Source organism: Mauremys mutica, chromosome 5 (genome assembly GCF_020497125.1).
Source record: "Mauremys mutica isolate MM-2020 ecotype Southern chromosome 5, ASM2049712v1, whole genome shotgun sequence".
NCBI lineage: Eukaryota > Metazoa > Chordata > Testudines > Geoemydidae > Mauremys > Mauremys mutica.
The window spans coordinates 83,638,586-83,663,474 of NC_059076.1; the positions used below are offsets into that span (position 1 = coordinate 83,638,586).

The following is a 24,889-nucleotide window of genomic DNA, read 5'->3' on the forward strand; positions in this document are numbered from 1 at the left end:
AGTGTCCAGGCAACAATGTGGATCATTAGCTAGCTGCCATGTCCACACTGCATTCTCTGTTCCTGAACTCCTGGTATTGACCTTGGCTTTGACCTGGACCTCAATTACCACTCAGACCGCAGAACACCCACACAGATCCTGATATCAGGTACTGACCTTTGGCCTGATCCTTGACCGGTCTCTGTCTCTGCCCGTCAGCCTGATTACTGCCCCTAATACTGACTCTGAACCCCAGTGGGTGTTCCTCCCTACTGAGCTCCTGCACTAGTCTCGCCTACCTTTGCACAGAATCATGACACACTCTTAATTTGTTAGTCTCTAAGGTGCCACAAGTACTCCTACTCTTTCTTCTGTACAGTTTGTAACAAGAATGATCATCTATAGTAGATGTAAGAGAACAGCCTTAATACAAATGCTGTTAGAATACCATGATCTGATCCTTCATGAATAATAACTCCACATGGCTCTAAACCAGGGTGAGGAAAATTCAAGTTGATATGGCCCACCCAAGAATAATTCTGAATGCTGCTGTTGCTGCTGCATCTACACTTACTTTTAAAAGGGAGATTTTTACTAGGGACTAGGGGTCTGATCCAACAGCAATAAAAGACTCCCACTGACTTCAGTGGGTGGGGTTTCAAGCACTATGTTCTTCAGTGCCCTATTTATAATATTCAATGAAACTCTTGTAAGATGCCACTTCAATCCAGTTTGCCACTGTACACTTTTAATATGGATTTTTGATCAGTTAAACAAAAATAAGTTGTCTAATTTGATCGGGCATGTCTTAATCTGCCTTTTCCCTGCAAAATACAGACAAGTCATATTGCATTATACTGTGCTTAAATAATGCAAACTTAAATAAGAACATAAGAATGGCCATACTGGGTCAGACCAAAGGTCCATCAAGCCCAGTATCCTATCTTCCGACAGTGGCCAATGGCAGGTGCCTCAAAGGGAATGAACAGACAGGTTATCATCAAGTGATTCATGCCCTGTCACCCAATTCCAGCTTCTGGCAAACAGTGTGTTGCATGAAAAAATACTTTCTTGTGTTTGTTTTAAACCTGCTACCTATTAATTTCATTTGGTGGCCCTTTGTTCTTGTATTATGAGAAGGAGTAAATAACACTTCCTTATTTACTTTCTCTATACCACTCATGATTTTATAGACCTCTATCGTATCCCCCTAGTCACCTCTTTTCCAAGCTGAAAAGTCCCAGTCTTATTAATCTCTTCTCATATGGAAGCCGTTCCATAACCCTAATCATTTTTGTTGCCCTTTTCTGAATCTTTTCCAATTCCAACATATCTTTTTTGAGATGGGGCCACCACATCCGCACGCAGTATTCAAGATGTGGGCGTACCATGGATTTATATAGAGGCAATGAGATATTTTCTGTCTTATCCCTTTCTTAATGATTCCCAACATTCTGTTCACTTTTTTGAATGCCGCTGCACATTGAGTGGACGTTTTCAGAGAACTATCCACAATGACTCCAAGATCTCTTTCTTGAGTGGTAACAGCTAATTTAGACCCCATCACTGTATATGTATTATTAGGATTATGTTTTCCAATATGCATTATTTTGCATTTACCAATATTAAATTTCATCTGCCATTTTGTTGCCCAGTCACCCAGTTTTGTGAGATCCTTTTGTAGCTCTTCACAGTCTGCCTGCGACTTAACTATCTTGAGTAGTTTTGTATCATCTGCAAATTTTGCCACCTCACTGTTTACCCCTTTTTCCAGATTGTTTATGAATATGTTAAATAGGACTGGGCCCAGTACAGATCCCTGGGGGACACCACTATTTACCTCTCTCCGTTCTGAAAATTGACCATTTATTCCTACCCTTTGTTTCCTATCTTTTAACCAGTTACCAATCCATGAGAGAACCTTCCCTCTTATCCCATGACTACTTATTTTGCTTAAGAGCCTTTGATGAGGAACCTTGTCAAAGGCTTTCTGAAAATATAAATACACTATTATCCACTGAATCTCCTCTGTTCGCATGCTTGTTGACCCCCTCAAAGAATTCTAGTAGATTGGCGAGTCACGATTTCCCTTTACAAAAACCATGTTGACTATTTCCCAACAAATTATGTTCATCTATGTGTCTGACAATTTTGTTCTTTATGATCATTTCAAACCAATTTGCCCAGTACTGAAGTGAGGCTTACTGGCCTGTAGTTGCCAGGGTCTGGAGCCCTTTTTAAAAATTGGCATCACATTAGCTATCCTCCAATGATTTCGCACAGAAGCTGATTTAAGTGATAGGTTACAGATGACAGTTAGTAGTCCCACAATTTCACATTTGAGTTCCTTCAGAACTCTTGGGTGAATACCATCAGGTCCTGGAGACTTATTACTGTTTAATTTATCAATTTGTTCCAAAAATATTTTAAAATGGAGCTACTCAAATAATCAAAACATGTATTTGTGACTCATTTATACACTGGTTGATAGCAGAGGTGGAGGGAATTATTAATCAACCATTAACCCCTATTATTTGCTCAGTTCTAATTGCAAGTAAACCTGAAATTACATCCATAGTGAAGCAGACATTACAGTGCTATGGGATATGCACAGCTATGAATGGATGTAAGACAACAAAATTCACACACAGTGCCTGAAATCGTTAATATAACACACAAATATTATTTCTCAGTAACTATGAACTTATTTCACTAGTGTAATGCAGGTTATTTGCCTGAGTACAAAGCTATGACTCAGGGAAGGGATTATATTACTGTCATAAATCACATCAGGGTCCTTAACCAATTTACAAATGGTGCAAAACAAAAGAATAAAATGAGATTCGAAAAGATAACTGTGATGAAGCTCACGTAGTGAGGAATAATGTGAAGCAAAAATCATAGGCTTGGGAATTATGGACCAGGCAGTAAAAATATAGAGAAGGCTGTGAAGGTTATGGTGTGTAATACATTGAAGAGGAGCCAAAAGTGTGATGAAGTCATTAAAAAGGAAACAGCAATAGTACAATAGCAGGAATAATTCAAGCAAATTATTGAGGAAATTATTCCACTTTACTTCATGCTTGTTAGGCTTCCAGTTGAATTACTGCTCTCAGTCTGGCATATCATTTTTTGTAAAGAAAAATCAATTGAGAAGAATAAAGAAGATGTTTAGAAAATAAGATCCAGGAGAAAATATTAAGAAAAACTTACAGAAAAATCCAACTCAGTTTTCTCACACCCTGAGGGTATTTTAGCTGCCAGAACTCTTAGAACAGTTAGGTAATTGAACAAAATGTCAAGGTTGCTTATAGAATCACCATCACTGGAGGTACTGAAAGCTCAACTTGACACCCATCCATCACAGCTAGCGTGGAATAATAAAATCCAACTTTCAGGGAGACAGACAGATGACCAACTAGAAGTCCTTTTCAACCCAAAGGACTGTCTGAAGAAGAATGAGTTGCAGGATTGGCATCAGGAAATCTACTTTTAATAATTTTGCTTTTTAAATACAAAACTGCGCTCTCCCTCTTATAGTACAATATTTTTCAGACCATGTGATTTAGAAAGGTACATCTGTGCTTTATAGTCACATCATCGTATTGTTTCCAGTTTGAAAATACCGTACTATGCTGGCAAGTGAAGGATGAATTTCTTGAATAGGGAACAAAATTGGGAGAGGGGGCTATTGCAGGAAAGCCAGGTCTGCCATAGTCAAAATGGAAAATTTGACCATATTTATATTCTAGGTTATGAATAGTGGAAATCTTTTGCTACCTTCTTTAGCTTTTATCTGATCACATACCTTAGAAGAAGTTGCTGATACTGCTTGAAGCTGATATACCTTCCCAGAAATTTGGTCAGCATCATTAGTAGCACATCTCTATGAATGAATAAAAGTAAGAAATATATCTATAGTGTGATTTGATCCAGTCCACCTCCATACATTGATAAAAGACAAAAGTGAGGGAATTGGGAGGAAGTATAAAGTATTTCATGGTACTAAATATATGGGAAAAGACCACTGGCTTTGATTCATACCTTTAGTGATACACATGCATGTGTCAAAGTTAAGTAACAGGTCCCAGACAATGCAAACTGCTGTGTGAGACACATACCTATTGACCTGCCCCTTGCCCTCAGGGTCATTGTTTTTGAACAGTTGTCTCATAGTAAAATAGCCACCAGATCTCATTTTTTCACACAAAATGTGCTCCAGCTTAAAAAGAATAAATAAATTTGATACACATTCAGTAGTAAATATACAAATAAAAGTACATATTAGAGGTGTGTGTTAACTCATTTTTTTCCTTAAAGTACAAGAAGAGGATGTCAACTGTCACTGACAAGATGATAAGAAATCAAAAAAAAATAAATGTTCCACAAAGAAATGATGTATCTTTAATAACCACCTGGAGGGGCGGGGGGAGAAGTACTTTCTGTAGAGTCTTGAGCAGGAAAAGAAAAATGCAATTTTTTTTTCTGCTCAGCTATAATATAGGCTTTCAAGTACTGTTGCGCGACTGAACTGAGTGAACCTTATTGGCATTGCCAAAATAAATATGGCCTTTGCTTTCTGTGTTATCGTTAAACCATGTGTTGCCAAGTTACATTTTGAGAAAACTACGAGCCCAATCCTGAAACCTTTACTCAGTCTGTATTCAGACAAAGTTTCCATTGTCTTCAATGGGAGTTTTTCCCCACGAATGACATCATCATGAGGATGCCATTCAACATAGGTAAATTCATTCTGGAATAATGGTGAAGGAGTGTGTACAATGTTTCAGAGTTTAATTAATACGTATAGAGGATGTTACTAGGTAACTGAATTATACAGACTTATGCTGACTGTTCTTTTCTGTTTGACAGAGACCTTCTAAAAATCATATCTTTTTAAAGGACTGGAGCTAGAATTTCCTGTCGAAAATATTAACTTATACTACAGTGTTCAATTTTAAGTTAGGATATACAGTTATAACCTATCACTGTGCTTGGTTTTCAGGGCAAAAGGAGGAGATGTATGTGTACTTCCTTCATGCCAGTTCACAGGGATTGCTGACTGAAACCTTCCTTGGTACCAATATAGCCTCTGAGTCAAATTTTATTCTACCCATTTATTTATATGGACTGTGTTTGATTAAAATCATACCTCATCAGCTTCAATCCTGAGCTGTGTCCCAGGCTGAGACAGTAAACTGGTCCTGCTGCTAGCAAAACTTGCTCTGCTTGCTGCTGGGTTTCCAATGTCGGCTCGTTGGCCTGGGTCATTAAAAAAAAAATCACGTTTCAGGAACTATGAACAATGTATACAGGTAAAGAGAGCTAGTAGTCACAGAGGGACCACCACATCATCTAGTTGGACCTCCTGTATATCACAAGCCACCAATAGCACCCAGCACCTGCACACTAAACCCAACAACTGAAATTACACCAAAGTATTACAGCTCAAAGGAGACATCATTTGCCACAAGGAGAGAACAGGAGGTACCGAAGTGCACCAGTTCCCAAGGTCTCTGCAATGGCAGGGAAATGATTAAGTGAGATATGCCCAGATAATCCTGACAAGGGACCTGCACCCACACGCTGCAGAGGAAGGCGCAAACCCCTCTAGGGAAAATTCTTTCCTGACCCCATATATTGCAATCTGTTAAACCCTAAGCATGTGATCAAGAACCATCCAGCCAAGCATCTGAGAGAAAGAAAGCTCAGTGCTACCTCAGAGCCCTGGTCCTTCATGTCCAATGTCAGTTCTCCAGCTGTGGACATCTCCAATGCTTCACAGGAAGGAAATAATACATTGGAGCAGGAGGGGGAATACCTCCCTAGCCCCTGAAGCATGAGCTTTAGGAACACAAGATACAAACTGGAAGTGAGCCCCAGGGCTGTTGAGCCTTGACCCCTACCATCACAAGCAACCCTGACAGACAACCGCATTCATAAATTTGTCCAGCTCTCTCATAAAACTAATTAACTTGTTTGCCCCACAGCTCCTATTGGGAGGCTCAGAACCTCACCCTTCTGCTGGTTAGAACAGTCTTCTAGTTTCCAGCCTGAATTTGTTCATGGCCAGTTTATACCTATTTGTTCTTGTGCCAACACTGTCCTTTAGCTTAAATAGCTTTTCATCCTCGCTAGTATTTATCCCCTAATGTATTTATAGAGAGCAATTATATCCCATCTTCACCTTCTTTCTGCTACACTAATCAAGCCAAGCTCTTCCAGTCTCCTGTCATAAGATAGGCCTTCCATTCTCCTGATCATCCTTGTAGCTGTTCTCTATACCTGCTCCAGTTTAAATTCATCTTTCTTGAACAGGGTAACCATAACAGTATGCAGTATTCCAGATGAGGTCTTACAATAGCATTAATGCTTCTCAACCTCTACTGGAAAGGGCAATCAGGAGACCTCAGTTCTAGTCCCACCTCTGCTACTGGTTTGCCGAGCGGCCTTGGGCAAGTCACTTATTCTCTTGGTTTTATATTCCCTAAGCATATTCTACAGATAATGTGTTGCATTTTGCATTATAGGTATGTTAATAAATAGAATCGTAGATAAAAATGGAGGGCTCAAAAGGACCTGAAAAGGTTATCTAGTCTACCTCCCCATGCTGAGGACAGATCCCCACTAAATACATCTTCCCAGTATAACAGCTAACCATTGATAACTATGCTTTCAGTATGGTTTTTCAAACAGTTGTGCATCCACTTCATAGTAATTGCATCTAGACCACATTTCCTTAGTTTGCTTATGAGAATGTCATGTGGGACATGCCAAAAAGCCTTACTAAAATCAAGTTATATCATGTTTATTGTTTTCCCCCATCCACTAGGCCAGTAATCCCGTCAAAACCCAAAATTAGGTTGGTTTGGCATGATTTGTTCTTGACAAAGCCATGTTGGTTATTATTTATCAACCTGTTAGCCTCTACATGCTTACAAATTGATTGTTTGATAATTTGTTCCAGTACCTTTCCAAATATCTAAGTTAGGCTGACATATCTATAATTCTATACTATGTTTGCCCATTGCTAATCCTTTGAGTCCTCACCCATCCTCCATGAGTTTTCAGAGATAATTGCAAACAGATACAGAATGAGCTGAAGGAATCTTGGAAGTACTCTAGGATGAATTTCATCAGGTCCTGCAAATTTGAATACATCTAACATATCCAAATATGTTTAACACATTCTTTCCCTGTTCTGGCTTGTGATCCTTCCCCATTGTTGTCAATATTCAACATTAACTTTTTTAGTGAAGGAGACTAAAGTAAAATAGACTTCAAATACTTCTGTTCTCTTGGTGTCATCCATTATTAGCTTCCTTCATCTTTCTCTTTCTCCTAAAGCATTTAAAGAACCTTTTCTTATTGCCTTTTATGCTACTTGCTAGGTGTAACTCATTTTTGTCTCTTAGCTTTTCTGATTTTTTCCCTACAAGCTTGTGCTATACTTTCTTACTTGTTATTAGCAATTTGTCTATGTTTCCACTTTTGTAGGATTCCTTTTTGATTTTCAAGTCATTGAGCTCCTGATGGAGCCATATTTAGCCAGCTCTCCTGAACTCCTTTTTCCCTTAGATTTTCTTCCCATGGGACCTCACCTAACAGAGTCAGAGAATTTGTAAAGTCTGCTTTTTTTAAGTCCATTGACCTTATTCTGCTGGTTTCACTCCTTCCTTTCCTTAGCATCATGAAATCTATCATTTCATGATCACTTTCACTCAAATTGCCTTCAGCCTTTATATTTGCAAACAATTCCACAGGGTTAGTCATAATCAAGTCCCAGATGGCTAACCCCTGCTTACTTCCTCCATCTTCTGAAACAAGAAGTTGTTCCCACACATTCCAAGAACCAACTGGAGATTTTTTGTTTTGCCATATTACTTTTCCAACAGATGTCTGGGTAGCTACTAAAATCCATTACTTTCTGGTTTTGGATTTTTCAGTTATTTGTTCTAGAAATACCTCCTCCACCTCCCCCTTGGATTTGGTGATCTGTCACAGACACCTACCATGAGGTCACCCCTGTTTTTTTCCCCTTTTACCTTCACCCAGAGACTTTCATCTGGTCTGCCACTCATCTCCTCACAGATTCATAGACTTTATGGTCAGAAGGGATCATCATGATCATCTAGTCTGACCTCCTGCATATCCTTCTGGACCACAGAACAAGTGAATACATTCTTCATGTACAATGCTGATACTCCTCCCTTTTCTCGCTGCCTGTCCTTCCTGAACAAGCTATACCCTCTATACCAATATTCCAGTCAAGAGATTTATTCAACCAATTCTCTGTGATGTCAACTGCATCATAATGTTGCTTGTGCACTAAGACTTCTAGTTCTTCTTGTTTATTCCCAATATTGCTTGCATTTGTGTATAGAGAACTAAGATGCTGAACAGATTCTCCAACTCATTTCCATTTTGTTGCTTCTATATAGGGCTCTCACTTATAAACAGTCTATAAAGAGTTAATAAATTATTAACAGATGTTTTAACAAAGGGTAAATCAATGGTGATAGATTGTTATGGAACCTAACAGGTCAACAGGTTGCTTGTATCCATCTATAATGACTTATACTGATGTGCTTATAACCATCTATAACACTTAGTACTCATGTCTATAATGTGCTTATAATAGCCATTATTTATTAATCCATTATAAACTATAATACTACCAAAAGGTGACCACATAGGGATTCTTCCCCTCCTTTATAAGGGTCTATGGATTAAAAGTTCTAGATCTGAACACTGTTGTGATTTTATTATTAACAGCTACATGTTATCAAATGTTTTACCGTACATTATACTTAGGGACAAGAAGGAGTGAAGTTCTGGAACAGCCTTTCAAGGGGAGTAGTGGGGGCAAAAGACATATCTGGCTTCAAGACTAAGCTTGATAAGTTTGTGGAGGGGATGGTATGATGGGATAGCATAATTTTGGCAATTAATTGATCTTTGATTATTAGCAGGTAAATATGCCCAATGGTCTGTGATGGGATGTTAGATGAGGTAGGATCTGAGTTACTACAGAGAATTCTTTCCTGGGTGCTGGCTGGTGAGTCTTGCCCACATGCTCAGGATTTAACTGATCGCCATATTTGGGGTCGGGAAGGAATTTTCCTCCAGGGAAGATTGGCAGAGGTCCTGGAGGTTTTTCGCCTTCCTCTGCAGCGTGGGGCACGGGTCACTGGCTGGAGGATTCTCTGCACCTTGAGGTCTTTAAACCACAATTTGAGGACTTCAATAACTCAGACATAGGTTATGGGTTTGTTACAGGAGTGGGTGGGTGAGATTCTGTGGCCTGCATTGTGCAGGAGGTCAGACTAGATGACCATAATGGTCCCTTCTGACCTTAAGTTTATGAATCTATGAATAACCTAAAAACAAAGACTATTCATGCTAATCTAATTATTCAAATAGCTGATGTAGAAGAAATAAATGACTAGCAATTTCTATAGTTTTTCCACCAAAATACGAACCACATTTGAGATGTCACAAAAGAATAGAAACAGGGAAGTGAAACTTTGAAAAATGTATGAAAAAAACCTGAAGATGTGGAACAAACTATTGTCCTCAAATGCTGCACATAGGATTCAGGGGACATTATTCACAACACAGGAGTATTCCTAATGGGATGGCAAAGCAGCAGCAGTGGAGCACTAGTGCTCTTTTCAGGTCAATTCTCTTCAGGTTCTTATATCATGTTCCTTACTCTTTTCTTGCTCTCTCCTCCCCTGTCTCATGTAGCTCAGCCACAAATGAAATAACTGAAGTACTGAAAAAAATGAACCATTTTATTAGCCTAGATTCAGTTGCTTTGGTGAGGGTAATCCTTAAACACAACAGAACATGTTCAGTCAAGCCATTTGCTCAGATTATTGGTTCAGCCAAAAGGGAATGTCAAAAGAATAATGTGTATAACCAACAACAAAACGACACGTACATAACTGTGAAAGACAATACTAAGATATTTGGAAACAGGCCTTTCCCATGCTTTTAGATCCTTACTTTATGCTAAGCCTGTCAAGATTTGGTCACTTTGGGGATCATACTTGTCTCAAGGCATTGGTCAATATGCTGCATTTAGAATATTGAAATGTCAAAGGCACAATTTTGCACATGTATACCCTGATTTGCATGCACTGAGAGTATGACTTTACTTATGTGCTATTGTAGGCTGATTTAACTGAATGTTACCCTCCCTTGCAGCCTATACCACCCACTGAAGTCAATGGGAGGCCAGAATTTGGACTGTGGAGATTAGAAAAAGCCCAACACATATTTATTATGTTATCTTTTGGCTTTCTCTTGCCTTTGCAAGATTGTGCCTAGAGCGTGTGTGTGTGTGTATTCTCATGTGTTTTTAGGTAAAACTGTAAATTAGTCAAAAAGAGAGGTATGTAGATACAATAAGAAATATGAAAAATCTTCAGAAATAAACTTTAAATATTTCTAAGTCAATATCTTATTACTTGGGGCTCAAACTCAAGAACACACAGACATATTCCCTGTTCTTTGCTGTGAAAGGCCATGCTGGCATTTCTATGACCATCTGAAGTCATCTTTTTCCCCCCTCTCCAATCAAACTGAAATCAATCACAAATTATTATCGATATTTGTAAGTAAGTTATACACCTGCACATTTTTAAGGCACCAGATGGGACCATATACAGCCACAGACAATCAGCAAGATTTTTCAAATGGGTGCCTAAAGTTGGACTGCTACATATACAGCACTTTTAAGTCAGGCCATTTTTCAGGTGCCTAAATATGGATTCAGGAGTCTACCTTCTTCAAAAACAAGTGCCTAATCTTGACTAATATGATTAGAAATAAAAAAAGGAATACATGTTCCACATTTTAAATCTCTAGTAATAACCAGTGTAATGTTTTCTAGACAATGCATTATGTTGGACCATTTGGGCATGATTGCTGCATTCACTGTACAAGAACTTGCGTAGTATTTGGTCACTTTTGTTTTGCAACCAATTTTAAACAACTGTAATATTTACCCCTAACATAATAACCTCTAATAACCAATGTATGGCAAAATCCTCTTTACCTTACTCACACAGGGCTCAACTGTGCCACCCTTATGGTGACTAGAACCTTACTACATGAATAGTCCCACTGAAATCAATGGGACTGTGTATGTAGTAAGGCATCATTCAGTGTGAGTAGGCATTGTACAACTGAGCCAACAATCATTACTGTACACATATCTTACTGACTTCAAATGAGACTCCTTGTGAAGTAAGGTACTTCTCAGTGCAAGAGTAAGAATGGCAGAATCTAACCTTCTGTGAGGAAGGTGAACATTACTTACAAAATATGGAACAAATAGAAGGAACATGAATTACATGTATTTTCCAGAAACAATTACTATTTGTGTATTTAAGTTTGTCAGATTCCTTGTTTCATTCATATACTGCACTTATGCATAGTTCATGGGGCCAGTATTCTATTAACTCAATTTTCAAACATTCTAAATTTAGGATACTCTTCCGCATTTGGGCACTGAAATTAACACTTAAGTATCTGGCTTCCTAGGGTATATTTGCATGCCAGGGATCTGAAATTAATCAGTCCATTTTAGACAGACAAGTTTAAAAACTGGGTCATGATAGTCAATGAATCACACAATAAATAAATGTCATTATATATCATAAGACTGTACTAATTTAAGTGTCTGCTGAATACCTAAATATTAAATACAATCTATTTGGAGACATAATTTAAAGTATTACTTTTTATTGATTGCAAAGTAGAATTCTTACTTGGCTTTGTAATTGGCAGGAGCTCATCAAACATTACTTTGAGAAAATGGTCTTACAATTTCATTTGTTTAGTTTTTACTTTAGAAAAAACAAGTATATAATAAAATGAAACAGTAATGTTTTATTATATGCATTTATGATGTCTATCCAAGCAGTTTTAATTCTGGTTTCAAAAGAGATATTTCTAATACACTACAGAACTTCTCGGCTCTATGAGCTAAGGTGTGAAAAAAATTATCTAATATTCTTGGCCACCATCACTTCTTTATTTAAATAAGTGGGAGTGCTCTAGTTTGCCCATTTAGGAACAAATGTTGCAAGGGTCTCTAATGTGCACATACAAACATTTATACATGTAAATTGTGTGACTAGCTGATTTATGCACACAACTGCAGTTTTACACATGCACGTGGGTATGTACAAGCAGAGTTTGCAGGTGGAGTTTTAAAAGCCCATTTGAAAATGTGGCTCTCATTCAGCCTTTCGAATATGGTTGACATTAACACACAACTCAGGAATGACTCAGGATTGACATCACCACCAAATCCTCAGGACAGAACTTCAGTCTTATTTTGTACAGTTAAAGTGTACATCATCGTACTATATAAATGTGCAATTCAAGTGTGGAAAGAGGTCACTATGGTAGGTTCTTGCACCACTTCCACTCCACGGTGAGGCTGCACAGGAAGTTATAGGCACATTGGCTATACAAGGAAGCCTCTGCAACTCCTGTCTACTACAAGAGAACCCCAGTTGTCTAGCGTGTAGAAGCATTTTCAGGGTAGGCCAGAGAGGGGTCACAGGATCCATGACTATATGGAGGCCCGGATTACAGACAGACAGCTACTGCTACAATATCCCTTACCAGCTGGAGTCATGGTCTTGAAGGAGCAGCAGTTTGCCCACAGGTTAGGAGGGGCAATCTCCAACCCCTACTTCCCCTCCTGTTCTTCAAACTGTGCCCCAACAAAGCCCATTTGTTTGGGCTGGAGATAGGGGCACATTTAACAGAACACCAGTAAACACATTTCTTTTTCTACTTGAGTTATAAAAAGAACAGATAAAAGCCAAGTGTTCATCACTTACAAAACACCACTTCCAAACATTCTCTCTAGGTTGGCACTTTATAATCCAGCTAGGAATTAAACAAAATGACCCCTTTCCATCAATAATTGCCCAAAGGTTAGCTTTTTTGTGTTGCTAACTGTGCATCATGTAAGGCAGGGGTGGGCAAACTACGGCTCGTGGGCTGGATCCGGCCACCCCCGTGGCACTGCAGGCCCTGCACTGCTCCCGAAAGCGGCCAGCACCATGTATCTGCGGCCCCTGGTGGAGGGGAGCAGAGAGATGTGCATGCTGCCCTCGCCTGCAGGCACCGCCCCCACAGCTCCCACTGGCCGGGTACTCGCAGGCGAGGACAGCGCACAGAGCCCTCTGCCCCCCATTCCCCAGAGACCGTAGGGATGTGGTGCCGGCCGCTTCCGGGAGCGGCGCGGGGCCAGGGCAGGGAGAGAACCTGTCTTAGCCCTGCTGCGCAGCACTGCCACCCCGGAGCCACTCCAGGTAAGAGGCGCCAGGCCGGAGCCTGCACCCTGGAGCCCTCCTGCACCCCAACCCCCTGCCCTGAGCCCCCTTCCACACCCCTCCCTGCACCCCTACCATGAGCTCCCTCCTGCACCCCGCACCTCTCCTGCACCCCAAGCCCCTGCCACACTCCTCCTGCATCCCAACCCCCTGCCCTGAGCCCCTAACCCCCCTGCCCTGAGCCTCCACCTCACCCTGCACCCCAACCCCATGCTTTGAGCCCCCTCATACACTCCACACCCCTCCTACACCCCAAACCCCTGCCCTGACTCCCCACTGCACCCCAACCGCCTGCCCTGAGCCCACTTCCACACTCCGCATCCCTCCCTGCACCCCTACCATGAGCCCCTTCCTGCACCCTGCACCCTTCCTGCGCCCCAACCCCCTGCCCTGCCACACCCCTCCTGCATCCCAACCTCCTGCCCTGAGCCTCAACCTCACCCTGCACCCCATCTGCACCCCAATCCTCTGCTTTGAGCCCCCTCATACACCCTGCACTCCTCCTCTGCCCCAACCCCTTGCCCTGAGCTCCTTCCTGCACCCCACACCCCCTCCCACACCCCACACCCCCTGCCTCAGCCCTACATTCATGGCCATGCATGCAATTTCACCTACGGCTGCCCAGGGAGGGCAAGTAGGGCAATTTGCCCCAGGCCCCGGGCCCCACAGGGGCCCCCACAAGAGTTTTTAGGGGCCCTCGGAGCGGGGTCCTTCACTCGCTCCAGGGGCCCCCAAAAACTCTCACGGGGCCCGGGCCCCCAGAGTTTCTTCCACTCCGGGTCTGCGGCGGCAATTCAGTGGCAGGGGGTCCTTCCGCTCCGAGACCCACCACCTAAGTGCCCCAAAGACCCATGGCAGGTGGTCCTTCCACCCCGGGACCCGCCACCTAAGTGCCAGGTCTTTGGTGGCAATTCAGCAGCGGGGAGCCCCCACTGCGGGTCTTTGGGGCACTTCAGCGGCAGGTCCCAGAGCGGAAGGACCCACCGCCGCCAAATTACCGCCAGAGCGGGGACTCCCCGCCGCCAAAGACCCCAGGCCCCCTGAATCCTCTGGGTGGCCCCGATTTTGCCACCCAAATGTAGCCCTTGGGCCAAAAAGTTTGCCCACCCCGATGTAAGGAAAGGATAGTCAAAACAAATGATGCCTTGGATACATCATAAACCTTAAACACTTTAAACCAAAAATAAATACTAAGTTTACACTTGCTGCAGACCACAGATGCATATCATGGGCCAAGTTCTGCTCTTAATTACACTTCCAACGTAACTCCAGTAAATCAACTGAGTTATCTGGATTTACACCACTGTAACCTGAATCAGAACTTAAAACCTGTGACTGTTTAAGAAAATTCACCATTTCATAGAACAAGTTTTCACTTAGTCACCTAAAAGCAAACCCTGATGTGGTATGGCCAGGGCCAGATTAAGGCAGGGGCTTTAGGGGCTGCAGCCAAGGGCCCCGGCTCAAGGCAGGTCCCACAAAAATAAATCACAGGCAGCAATCTCCAACTCTGGGGAGCCACTAAAAGTCACGCGGCTCAGCGGGGCACTCAGGCAGACTGCCTGCATGCCATGGCTCCACGCCGCTCCTGGAAGCGGCCGGCTGCTAGCATGTCTCTGCAGCCCCTGGCGGGGTGGGAGAGGCAGCTCCGCACACTTCTCCCGCCTCCAGCGCCCACTGGCCAGGAACCAGCTAATGGGAACTACAGGGGTGGTGCTTGCAGGCGCAGGCAGTGCATGGAGACATGCTGTCCCCCTCCCCGCAGTGAGCTCCTTCCAGGAGCAGCATGGGACCAGAGCATGCAGGCAGCCTGCCTGAGCCCTGCTGTTCCACCAGCCGGGAGCTACCTATGGTAAGCACCTCCCGGCCAGAGCCTACACCTCGCACCTCCTCCTCCACCCCAACCCCCTGTCCCAGATCAGAATCCCCATCCTGCACCCAAACTCCCTCCCAGACCCCAAACCGCCTCCTGCACCCTAATCCCCTACACCAAACTCCCTCCCAGGAAAAAGAGTTGTATGCAGGGGCCCCACAAAATCTAATAGCCCCAGGCCCACAGGAGAGTTCATCTGGGTCTGGGTATGGCATACATACTAGCATCTGAAAGCTAAAAATTTGGATAGTTGAGGACATAAATAGTCTTAATGCTATAGATCAGGGGTCAGCAACCTTTCAGAAGTGGTGTGTCAAGTCTTCATTTATTCACTCTGATTTAAGGTTTTGCGTGCCGGTAATACATTTTAACGTTTTTAGAAGGTCTCTTTCTATAAGTCTATAATATATAACTAAACTATTGTTGTATGTAAAGTAAATAGGTTTTAAAAATGTTTAAGAAGCTTCATTTAAAATTAAATTAAAATGCAGAGCCCCCCGGACCGGTGGCCAGGACCTGGGCAGTGTGAGTGCCACTGAAAATCAGCTCTCGTGCTGCCTTCGGTACACATGCCATAGGTTGCATACCCCTGCTATAGATATAGTATTGCTGCACTCAAAAAAAAAATCCTCTAGTCCTATATACAACAACTTTCCTAACAAAGACCTAACCAGAACACTATTTGGAAATAAAAATGCAATTAAAATGCACTTAAATTGTAATTAAAAACATTTCCATTCAAATTCAAACAAACAAACTCAGCTGAGGACTTCTGATACGTAAACAGGGGAACAGAAAGGATGGTGAGCTGGTAAATATTTTGCTTACGGATGGGAACTATCCCTCCAACATAGGGGCAGTTAATTCATATGTCTCTCTCTCACACACACACACACACTTACTCAATTATATCTTCCCTTATAGCTGCTGTGCGTATTGCGAAAAAGAACTAGATAAGAGGATAGATCCATCAGTGGTTATTAGCCAGGATGGTCAGGGAGGGTGTCCCTAGTCTCTGTTTGCCAGAAGCTGGGAATGGGTGACGGGGGATGGAGCACTTCATGATTACCTGTTCTGTTCATTTCCCTCCAGGGCACCTGGCACTGGCCACTGTTGGAAGATACTGGGAAAGATGGACCTTTGGTCTGACCCAATCTGACCTTTCTTATATTCTTAGCGAATCCCCAAATCTATCACATACACCTGGTGCTTATGTTGCCTCCCTCTCAGCGGCCCCTTATGTCCCATCCCCACGCCCCCCAGGCAGGCTGCATCCTCCGCCAGCAGAGATGCATGTTACGTGTGCTCTCCTCACGCGGCAGCGCTGCCAGCCCGGGGGCTCCCTCGCCCCCTCCCCAGGTCATTCTACCCCGCGCGGGCCCCTCCCTGCCCTGCCCTGCCCTGCCAGCACTTACCGAACAGCGGGAGCTTGGGCTGGCCCGGGGACGCGCGGGCGGAGGTCTCCTGCGGCTGCTGTGGGGCCAGGAGGGAGCGAGCCCCGCGGAAGGGGGGCAGCAGCTCCGGCTCCGGCGGCTGCTGCTGCGGCGGGGCCCGGGTGCCGCCGCCGCCGCTGCCCCCTGCAGGCTGCTGTCCGCAAGGCGCGTACCCGCGCAGAGCCAGGCGCCCCGGGTCGCCGAGCCGGGAGAGCGGGTGCTGGATCACAGGCGGCAGCCGGGGCGAAGCGGCGCTGGGAGCCGGCTGCGGGCGGCTGGGGGGCACCTCGCCGCGGGCAGCCATCCTGGCCGAAAGGAGGCAAGAGAAGGCCGATCCGGCGCCAGGGGTTAACGCCCCCCCCCCCCAGCACAGACCACCAGGGGCTGTACCTCGCTGGGTGCGGGGAGGGGAGCCCAACGTGCCCGCCCCTCCCCCTCTTTTAAAAGGCTGCGTGGGGGAAGTTTCCAGCCTCCCGTACCTGGGCCCCGTGCTGAGAGCCCGGGGTGCTGCTGAGCCGAAGCAGCCCTGCCCGTGCCCCGTGCTCGCCCTGGCCTTTCCCCCAGCAGCCCCAGACTGCTTGGAGCTGCTGGTGTTTCTCTTCTGGAACAAGGGGAGGTTGCTACAGGCAACAGAAAACGCCTGGATCCCTTTTCAACAACATTTCTGCCAGAGTGAGAGCCAGACGCACCCCTGGGAGGTCCGGCTGCATTCCCAGCCCCGCCACAGAAGCCATGGGAGGAAGGGAACCCCCCGCCTCCCCAGCTTAACCACTGGACTCTACTCCCTACACAGCTACCGGAGGAGCGTTACCACCAAGAAACGGATTCTTGCATGCTGCACGGAGCCTGGACTTGTGAGCATATGTGGGGCTCCCCTTTGTAACAGGCAGCCAGTCCCTTGGCACATGTACGGAAATTAAAATAAAATATAGACTTGAGCCACAGATATCAACCGGACTCCCATCCCCAGGATGCAGCTGTCTACAAATCCGGGACTAAAGCCTGAGTAAATAGATCTACTTTACACTGCATCCTGAAGGTCAATAAATTTGGACTCTCTCCGGCCAACAAGGAGACAAAGCTGAGGCACTTCAGCTGGGACTCGGGAGTGTCCAGCTCCCATACCTTCAAACCCAGGGACTGGAAAAATGCCCTAGCTGTCAGCTATTGGAGGAAAAGGGGCTGTCTATTAGATGGCCAGGACAAACCATAGGGCTTTACAGAGATGAATATCAGGTCAACATCTTTAAATGCACCCAGAAGTGAACGGAAAGTCAATGCAGATCTTATAGACCTGGTATAATGTGTTCCATAGCCAACACCATCAAGTAAATAAGCAGCCATCTGCATTTTGCACCAGCTGCAGCTTCTAAGTGATCTTCAACGATAAACTTATGTAAAGCATATTACAGTAATCCAGTCCTGAGGTGACAAAGGCATGGATAATTTATGAGGTGGACATCAGAAAACCAGGGTCATAATCATCTTCATAGATGCCTGGGGAAAGACCCTCTGATCATATTATGTGGGGATTCAGAATCAAAATTAATGATGTACACTAAGGGAATATGAAATTAAAAATGATGGCCTAGATCCACAGAGGGATTTAGCCTGCACACCTAATTTTTAGACACTTTGAAAGTCACTGGAATCCAAAAACCCTGAATTAAGCACCTAATATCCCTATACAATGCATGGGTGCCTGAGAATGGGATCCATAAAAAACAGCATGCTAGTGGGTAGCCAATTAAATTAGCCAGTGGGAGATGCCAACTAGATGAGTGTATCCTAAACCCACCCCTCATACCGAGTTAGGCACCCAAGTCTGGGTTGCAGGGAGGTGCTAGCCTATCTCCACTAGCTCTCCACACCTCGGATCCCCTCTCCTGAACTCAGGTGCCTAAACTGTTTTTACAAGAAATAGCAGAGAAGGTGGTACCACCCTTATGACTTTTAGCCCAGTGGTTGGCTCATTCACCCAGGATGTGGGAGACCCAGGTTCAATTCCCCTACCTAAATTGAAGAAATTATTTTAAGAAGAGTCTCCCACTCTCAGGAGCATGTGCAAACCACTGGGCTATGGGATATTCTGGTCTGAGTATCTTTCATTCTCTCCAGCTGAAGCTGTTCAATTGTGCATAAAAACTTAAATAGTCACTGAGCCAGAGGGAGAGAGTGGACATGATTCCACACTGGTGGTTAGTCCCTCTAATTTATTTAATCCAAAGTGGAACAGTTTCAACAGGAGAGATTAAGGGAGACCCACATTGGAATATCTCAGAGAAAAAGGAGTTGAAAAGGGATCTCCCTATCTGGTAGAGAGGGGACTTGGACTCAGATTTCCAGCATAGTGGTGAGTGCTCTAACCAGGGGGTTAAAAGTTATAGGAGAGACAATGTCTCCTGATGCTGGATTTTGAATGGGCCTAAGTCTGGTAGCTGTGATCTGAGGACCCCTACTTGATAAGTGTCCCCTGACCTATTGTCCCCAATTTTCACCTGGTTTGAGAATACCGCTGGGATTAGGTATGAGCTAGGCATCTGGACACCTACAGCAAGACATAAATTTAGACCACTAAGGGACATTTGTAGAGATAATTTAGGCACCGAGTGAGTTTAGGTGAGTACAGGGGCAGGCAGCAGATGCACACTGGTATTGTGGATCACAGTAGCATCTAAATCTGGGATTTAAGTGCCTAAATCTTGGATTTAGGCACCTAAATCCCCTTGTGGATTTGGGCTTCTGGCCCCAGTCCTGCAGTGAGAATTGCATATGGGTCTCTGTGCCTGAAAATGTCAGCTGGTAATCTCCGACTGTCTGAATGATTCAAGGATATCCAAAATATTTGGATAATCAGAGTTTCAGATGAAACAAAATGTGACTAATTGGAGTATGAGGAAGGTTGACCTGTATGTGGTAATTGCTTTTTGTTATGACTGTATAAACTGTGGGGCTTATTTAACTTTTCGTGCTCATACAAGGTACTGGATTGACAGCACTGAATGATTATTTGTTACTTTTCTTAAAACAAACTCAATAGTTTTCAAAGATTTCCTAAGATGAAATGTAAAGATCAAACTACATATATGTACCAGTTTGGAGGTTTAAAAGTGTATCAGGGCACATCTCTTTTTCATAATACAAACAACAAAAGGATTGTGTCTTGTCTTTTAGATTGTAAACTCTGGGGGCACGGACTGTTGTTTAGTATGTGTTTGTATAGCACTTAGCACCCTGGGGTCCAAGCCAGTTGTGGACTTTAGGGCTACCACAGTATAAATGTTAAATAATCCATAATAATTAACAATTGATTCAATTAAAGTGAATGGGAGCAAGTTTAGAATTGATAAAAAGAAATACATAATGCACACTTAGCCTGTGGATCTAATTGCCACAAAATATTATTTGGATAAACCAAAAATCACACCACATCAGCTGAGGATCTGAAGCAGAGTACTGGGACCATGCCCCAAACTGAAGAGAGAACAGGCTGGTCTATTGTATCAGCTAAAAGGAATCTGAGATTCTTCTCACCTCTTTACCCCCTAGGCTGGGGGAATCCCCCACCCTAGACTTCCCTCCTCCTCTGGCCAGCTGAAAGAATGGGGAAAAATCATGGACTGTAACTTGGCCACCAAGCCCCCAGGGCGTTCAGGAAGTCCTTCCCAAGACTCTGGGAGGCTGTTGAGCTGTGGCCTTCCCACTAGGCCTGTTGGGCCCCACATAAAGCCTGTTACAACAACTCATGTGCATAAAGTTTTATACACACACACAGCTACCTCGATATAACGCCAACCGATATAACACGAATTTGGATATAACACAGTAAAGCAGTGCTCCGGGGGGGGAGGGGGACGCGGGGGGCTGTGCACTCCAGTGGATCAAAGCAAGTTCAATATAACACGGTTTCACTTATAACGTGGTAAGATTTGTTGGCTCCCAAGGACAGTGTTATATCAAGGTAGGAGGTGTATACAAGTGTTGGCAAGACCAGGGTCTCTGATGAGAAAAAAAAGTCCAGAGTTACAATAAAGATTTTTAAGATGTTGGAAGAGATATAAACTCTAGGCTGAAGCTTTCCCTGTGGGCAGATTATTTCATAATTACTCTTTTCAGGGTTTTTGTTGGTTTTACACCTTCTGAAGCATATGATGGGGGACAGCGTCAGAGATAGAATACTAGAATAAATGGACCAATGGCTTGATCTATTATGTCAGTCCCTAGGTTCCCATGTTGAGGAAACTGCAGTAAAATTTTGAAAGTGGAAATTGTACATTAACAACTACATAAAAATCCTATTGCCATGCTATCTAGAGTGGCTCACAACTGAGTGCTAATCTCATGTCAGACTCTCAGAAAACAGGGCAGACACCCCAAACCGGTGGTATATTCTCTAAATAGATTTCACCAAGCCAGTAACAATTGTGTACTTCTGGATCACTATACTAGTCTTACCATGGAGTCACAAACAGTCCCCTTAGGTTCTCCAGCCTATTCTGCCACCCAGACAAAGGGGATTTAGCGATAATAGTCACAAACCAAAAATCACACCAAAGCAGGTTACTCTCAATCCCAAAGGATGAGTCACTTACTACAGATCAATTGGTACTTTGGGTCTCATGCCAAAGACAATGCTGACAGCCAATTCTATAGTAAATTAGCTATAGGTTTATATCTAAGAGAAAGGAATGAGAGTTATTGAGAAGATAAAGCAGGTAAAATATAACAAGTGAGTCAAAGTTGGTAAGTCCAAAATGATAGAAGTTGATCTAATACACTGCTAGTTTCCCCAAAAGTCTTTTCAGGGAACCCAGATGTGTCTAGGGATATCCACTTTGCATTTGGTATTTTCTCTAAGAATCCAAAAAGTCAGAGATAAGGATTATTCCTTTGAATCAGTATTTATAGTTTCTGCTCGCAGAAGGCAATCTAAACCATGTCTTCACACCCATGGGCCAGTGAATTTCCATTGTCGAACATAATGGCCCTTGCTTTTAAGTTAGCACTTTTACACAGTAAAAATCATGGAAGACGGGTGAGATTCCAGAGGACTGGAAAAGAACAAATATCATTCCAATCTATAAAAAGGGAAATAAGACAACCCAAGAAATTACAGACCAGTCATCTTAACTTCAGTACCCAAAAAGATAATGGAGCAAATAATTAAGCAATCAATTGTTCATAGTCAAGCTGGAAGGGCATATCAAGTGTGATCCCGCAGGGATCAGCTTTGGGTCCAGTTCTGTTCAATATCTTCATCAATGATTTCAATAATGGCAGAGAGAGTACAATTATACAGTTTGCAGATGATACAAAGTTGGGAGGGATTGCAAGTGCTTTGGTGGGTTGAATTAAAATTCAAAGTGATCTGGAAATTAATAATTAAGTTTTTTGTTCTACAAATAAAAGCACACAACTCACATTTTCATTTCAGTAGTTTTAACCTTCTAATGTGATGAATGTACACACTCTCCCCCACCACAGCAGCCCCCAAGATGGGGCTGGGAAGGAGGACCATCTCTCCTAGGCAGCCACAGCCCTGGAGCTGGGGAAAGTCACCTCTTTCTCTGGCCACTGCAGCCCTGCACACCCCAAATTCCCTCTCCCTTCACCCCACTGCCCCCTTTCCCCAAAGCCCACCACCTCACCTTATATGTGCATCTTGTCCAGGCAGCTAATTAATGGAGGCACACCTGCACGGCTCTATTAATTAAATGGGTGGCCCTTCATTCGCTTGTGTGTGTCCACCCAGGTGCGCACTTTAGAGGGAACTATCTGTAGACCTAGAGCTCACGGACCACTGGTGGTCTATGGACAACAGTTTGAGAACCTCTTGCCTAGAGTGAGGCAGTGATGTGCATGTTCATAGGCAGAAACAGAGGGAGTTTTTACAGTGAAAACTTAAGCAGCAGGTGAGCTTAGGTACTTACAGAGTTAGGTAGTAGCTAAGCAGGGGTTTGTTGATCTGGGGTTTAGGCACCTAGGTAGCTTTCTGGATCTAGGCCATTAAACTGTCTACAAAAAGTCAGCAGGATCTCAGCTCTTACTGTTAAGTTCCAAAACATTCTTAGTTTAATTCCACAGCTCAGCAAGTTCTTGGGTGTTAAAAGGGAGATTAATGATGACTGAGGTACCAGAGAAAGAAAAAATGAAGGTTAAAAGACCAGCACTGAAAACCAATAGTGGTTGCCTAAAGTTTTCCTTCACCAGCTGTGCAGAAACTAGTTAACTCCACCCGTGGAGTATCACTATGCTTTCTAGTTATACAATTATCTGACATAGCACACCTGTGGGCTTCTGTGCTCAGGTACTCACAACTGTGTCTCTCTGCTCTGTATCAGGGCTTTTACTTGTGGTGGCTGATAGTCTTTGATAGGAGTCTATTCTTCCCATTGTCCAGTAACTGGGGAAAAAATTCAAGTCAGTTCAGTTGGGGGCCCATGCTGGGTGGGATGCAAGATGCTTCCAAAGAAGTGGTTCTGTTTGGAGTTAGAGGTCTAACAAATATCTTAGCTCTTCTCACAATTATAAGTTCTATCTTTACCTTCTGAGTGTGTTGCTGTATGTTCTTCAACCCTTGACAGTATTAACACCTCAGGATTTCAGCCAGCCACCTGAAGGGAATAGGAAGGGATTTCCCCCCAGGTATTCTGGGTTTTTCTTTTAATCTCCTTTGTCTGAAGCAGCTGGAGATGAGACATTGGGCAGGGTGGGTCTGGGCTCTGAGGTGGCACTGAACATTCTGTCTCAGGTGCTTGGGGTCTAACTGATCACCATACATGGGGTCAGGAAGGAGTTTTTCCCCAGGTCAGAGTGGCAGTGACCTTGGAGTTTTCCCACCTTCCTCTGCAGTTGTGAGGGCAGGTCAATTGCCAGGATTATCTGGGTATATGTCACTTAATCATTTCCCTGCTATTGCTGGGGCCTTGATGCACCTCGGTTCCTTCTATTCTCTGCCTGTGGCTAGTGTGGTTTCCTGTGGGCTGTAATACTTCAGTCTAATTCCAGTTTTGAGTTTAGTATATTGGCAGGTGGTGTGGTTGGTGGCCTGTGATATGCAGGAGGTCAGACTAGATGATCTGGTCCCTTCTGACCTTAAACTCTTATTACCTTGGCTAGGGAAACATTCTTAAAGTAGCTGGGGTTAGAGGGAGGGGGATCAGCCACAGGGGCTCACTAATCCAGTTTAGTGTTTCATTGAGGAGAGGAATTTGATTTGCATTAAGAGAATATCACTATGTAGGGAAGGTCAGTCTTTTAGCTGCCAAGTTAAGGTGAAATTCAGTCCTACGAATTATTATTATTTGTATTGCATGAGCATCTGCAAATCCCAACTGAAACTCATATGCCATTGCACTGGTACTCTACAAGCCCTGCAGTGCTTATCACAATCTAAGGCCTCCATTCTGAAAACACACCTGCTTAACTTTACAAGAACAAGTAGTCCATTGATTTCAGTGTGTAAGCCTTTTCAGTTCGGAGTCTAAATAGACAAGTCACACAAGGGATGGGCAAAAGCATTATCCACATTTTATGGATGTAAAAGAGGGGACAGTGAGGCACAGAGAAATTAGTTAAGAATCAGGTACTGAGTGCACAAATTGTTCTGCTGTTTCACATTTGGTTTGGGTCATGCACTTGAATTTCCCAGGGCACATGCTCCCTAGAGCCCCCCTCACTCTTCCCTTCCACGTAAGTGACCCTACTTAGCCCACTCTGCCAGTTATGTTCCTGTCTCATGCAGGGTCATCTGTCCTTAAGGGTACAGTGAGGACACTAGCAGGAAAAGTTTTCTCTTCTCTTTAGGGAATCTAAGAGCAGGGATAACATGTTAGCATTTGAGACCCAAACTTTTAGGACTTTAAGCAATGTGTTAAGTCTTAAGACACTTTTTGTCCTCCAAGTAAAAGGCTCTAATCCAAATTCTGCAACTCATGTCTCAGCAAGCCATTGAGGGTCACTATTATATTTATATCAGTTTCTTTACCCTATCTTACAAAATATCCATAGAACCCAATTAACTAGGCTGCACTGTTGGTGTGCATGAGTAGGTACCATGTCTCTGTACATCAGATGCACTGTGTATGTGTGTCTCAGTATAGACAATAACAGCCGTTAAAATACATGTGCTGGTTTATGATAAGCTTTTATCGGACTCCCAAATTTCCCTTGATCTGGCCGTTATTCTCCGTGGGCAGCACTGGATGTGAACGCAAATGGTTAACACCCTCCGAAGTATT

The 24,889-nt window shown here is 43.6% G+C and overlaps 1 protein-coding gene across 10 annotated transcripts in view; it reads right to left on the reverse strand.

Annotated features, from left to right (window-relative positions):
* The window catches only part of LOC123371611 (EF-hand calcium-binding domain-containing protein 6-like), a 103,403-nt gene extending 80,132 nt beyond the window's left edge, over positions 1-23,271 (reverse strand). The window contains exons 1-6 of one of the 10 annotated variants that reach the window (XM_045019374.1): positions 23,194-23,211; positions 21,242-21,324; positions 16,632-16,954; positions 5,132-5,241; positions 4,101-4,201; positions 3,788-3,865 (exon numbers count right to left, since the gene is read on the reverse strand). In XM_045019374.1, coding sequence (XP_044875309.1) covers positions 3,788-3,865; positions 4,101-4,201; positions 5,132-5,241; positions 16,632-16,953 — 611 coding nt within the window. In that variant the 5' untranslated portion in view covers position 16,954; positions 21,242-21,324; positions 23,194-23,211. Of the gene's footprint in view, positions 1-3,787; positions 3,866-4,100; positions 4,202-5,131; positions 5,242-16,631; positions 16,972-21,241; positions 21,325-22,297; positions 22,471-22,579; positions 22,774-22,964; positions 23,053-23,193 lie in introns of those variants that run through there. The other 9 variants (XM_045019375.1, XM_045019379.1, XM_045019377.1 and 6 more) reach the window with 9 other exon arrangements.
* Between the last annotated feature and the right edge of the window lie 1,618 nt (positions 23,272-24,889).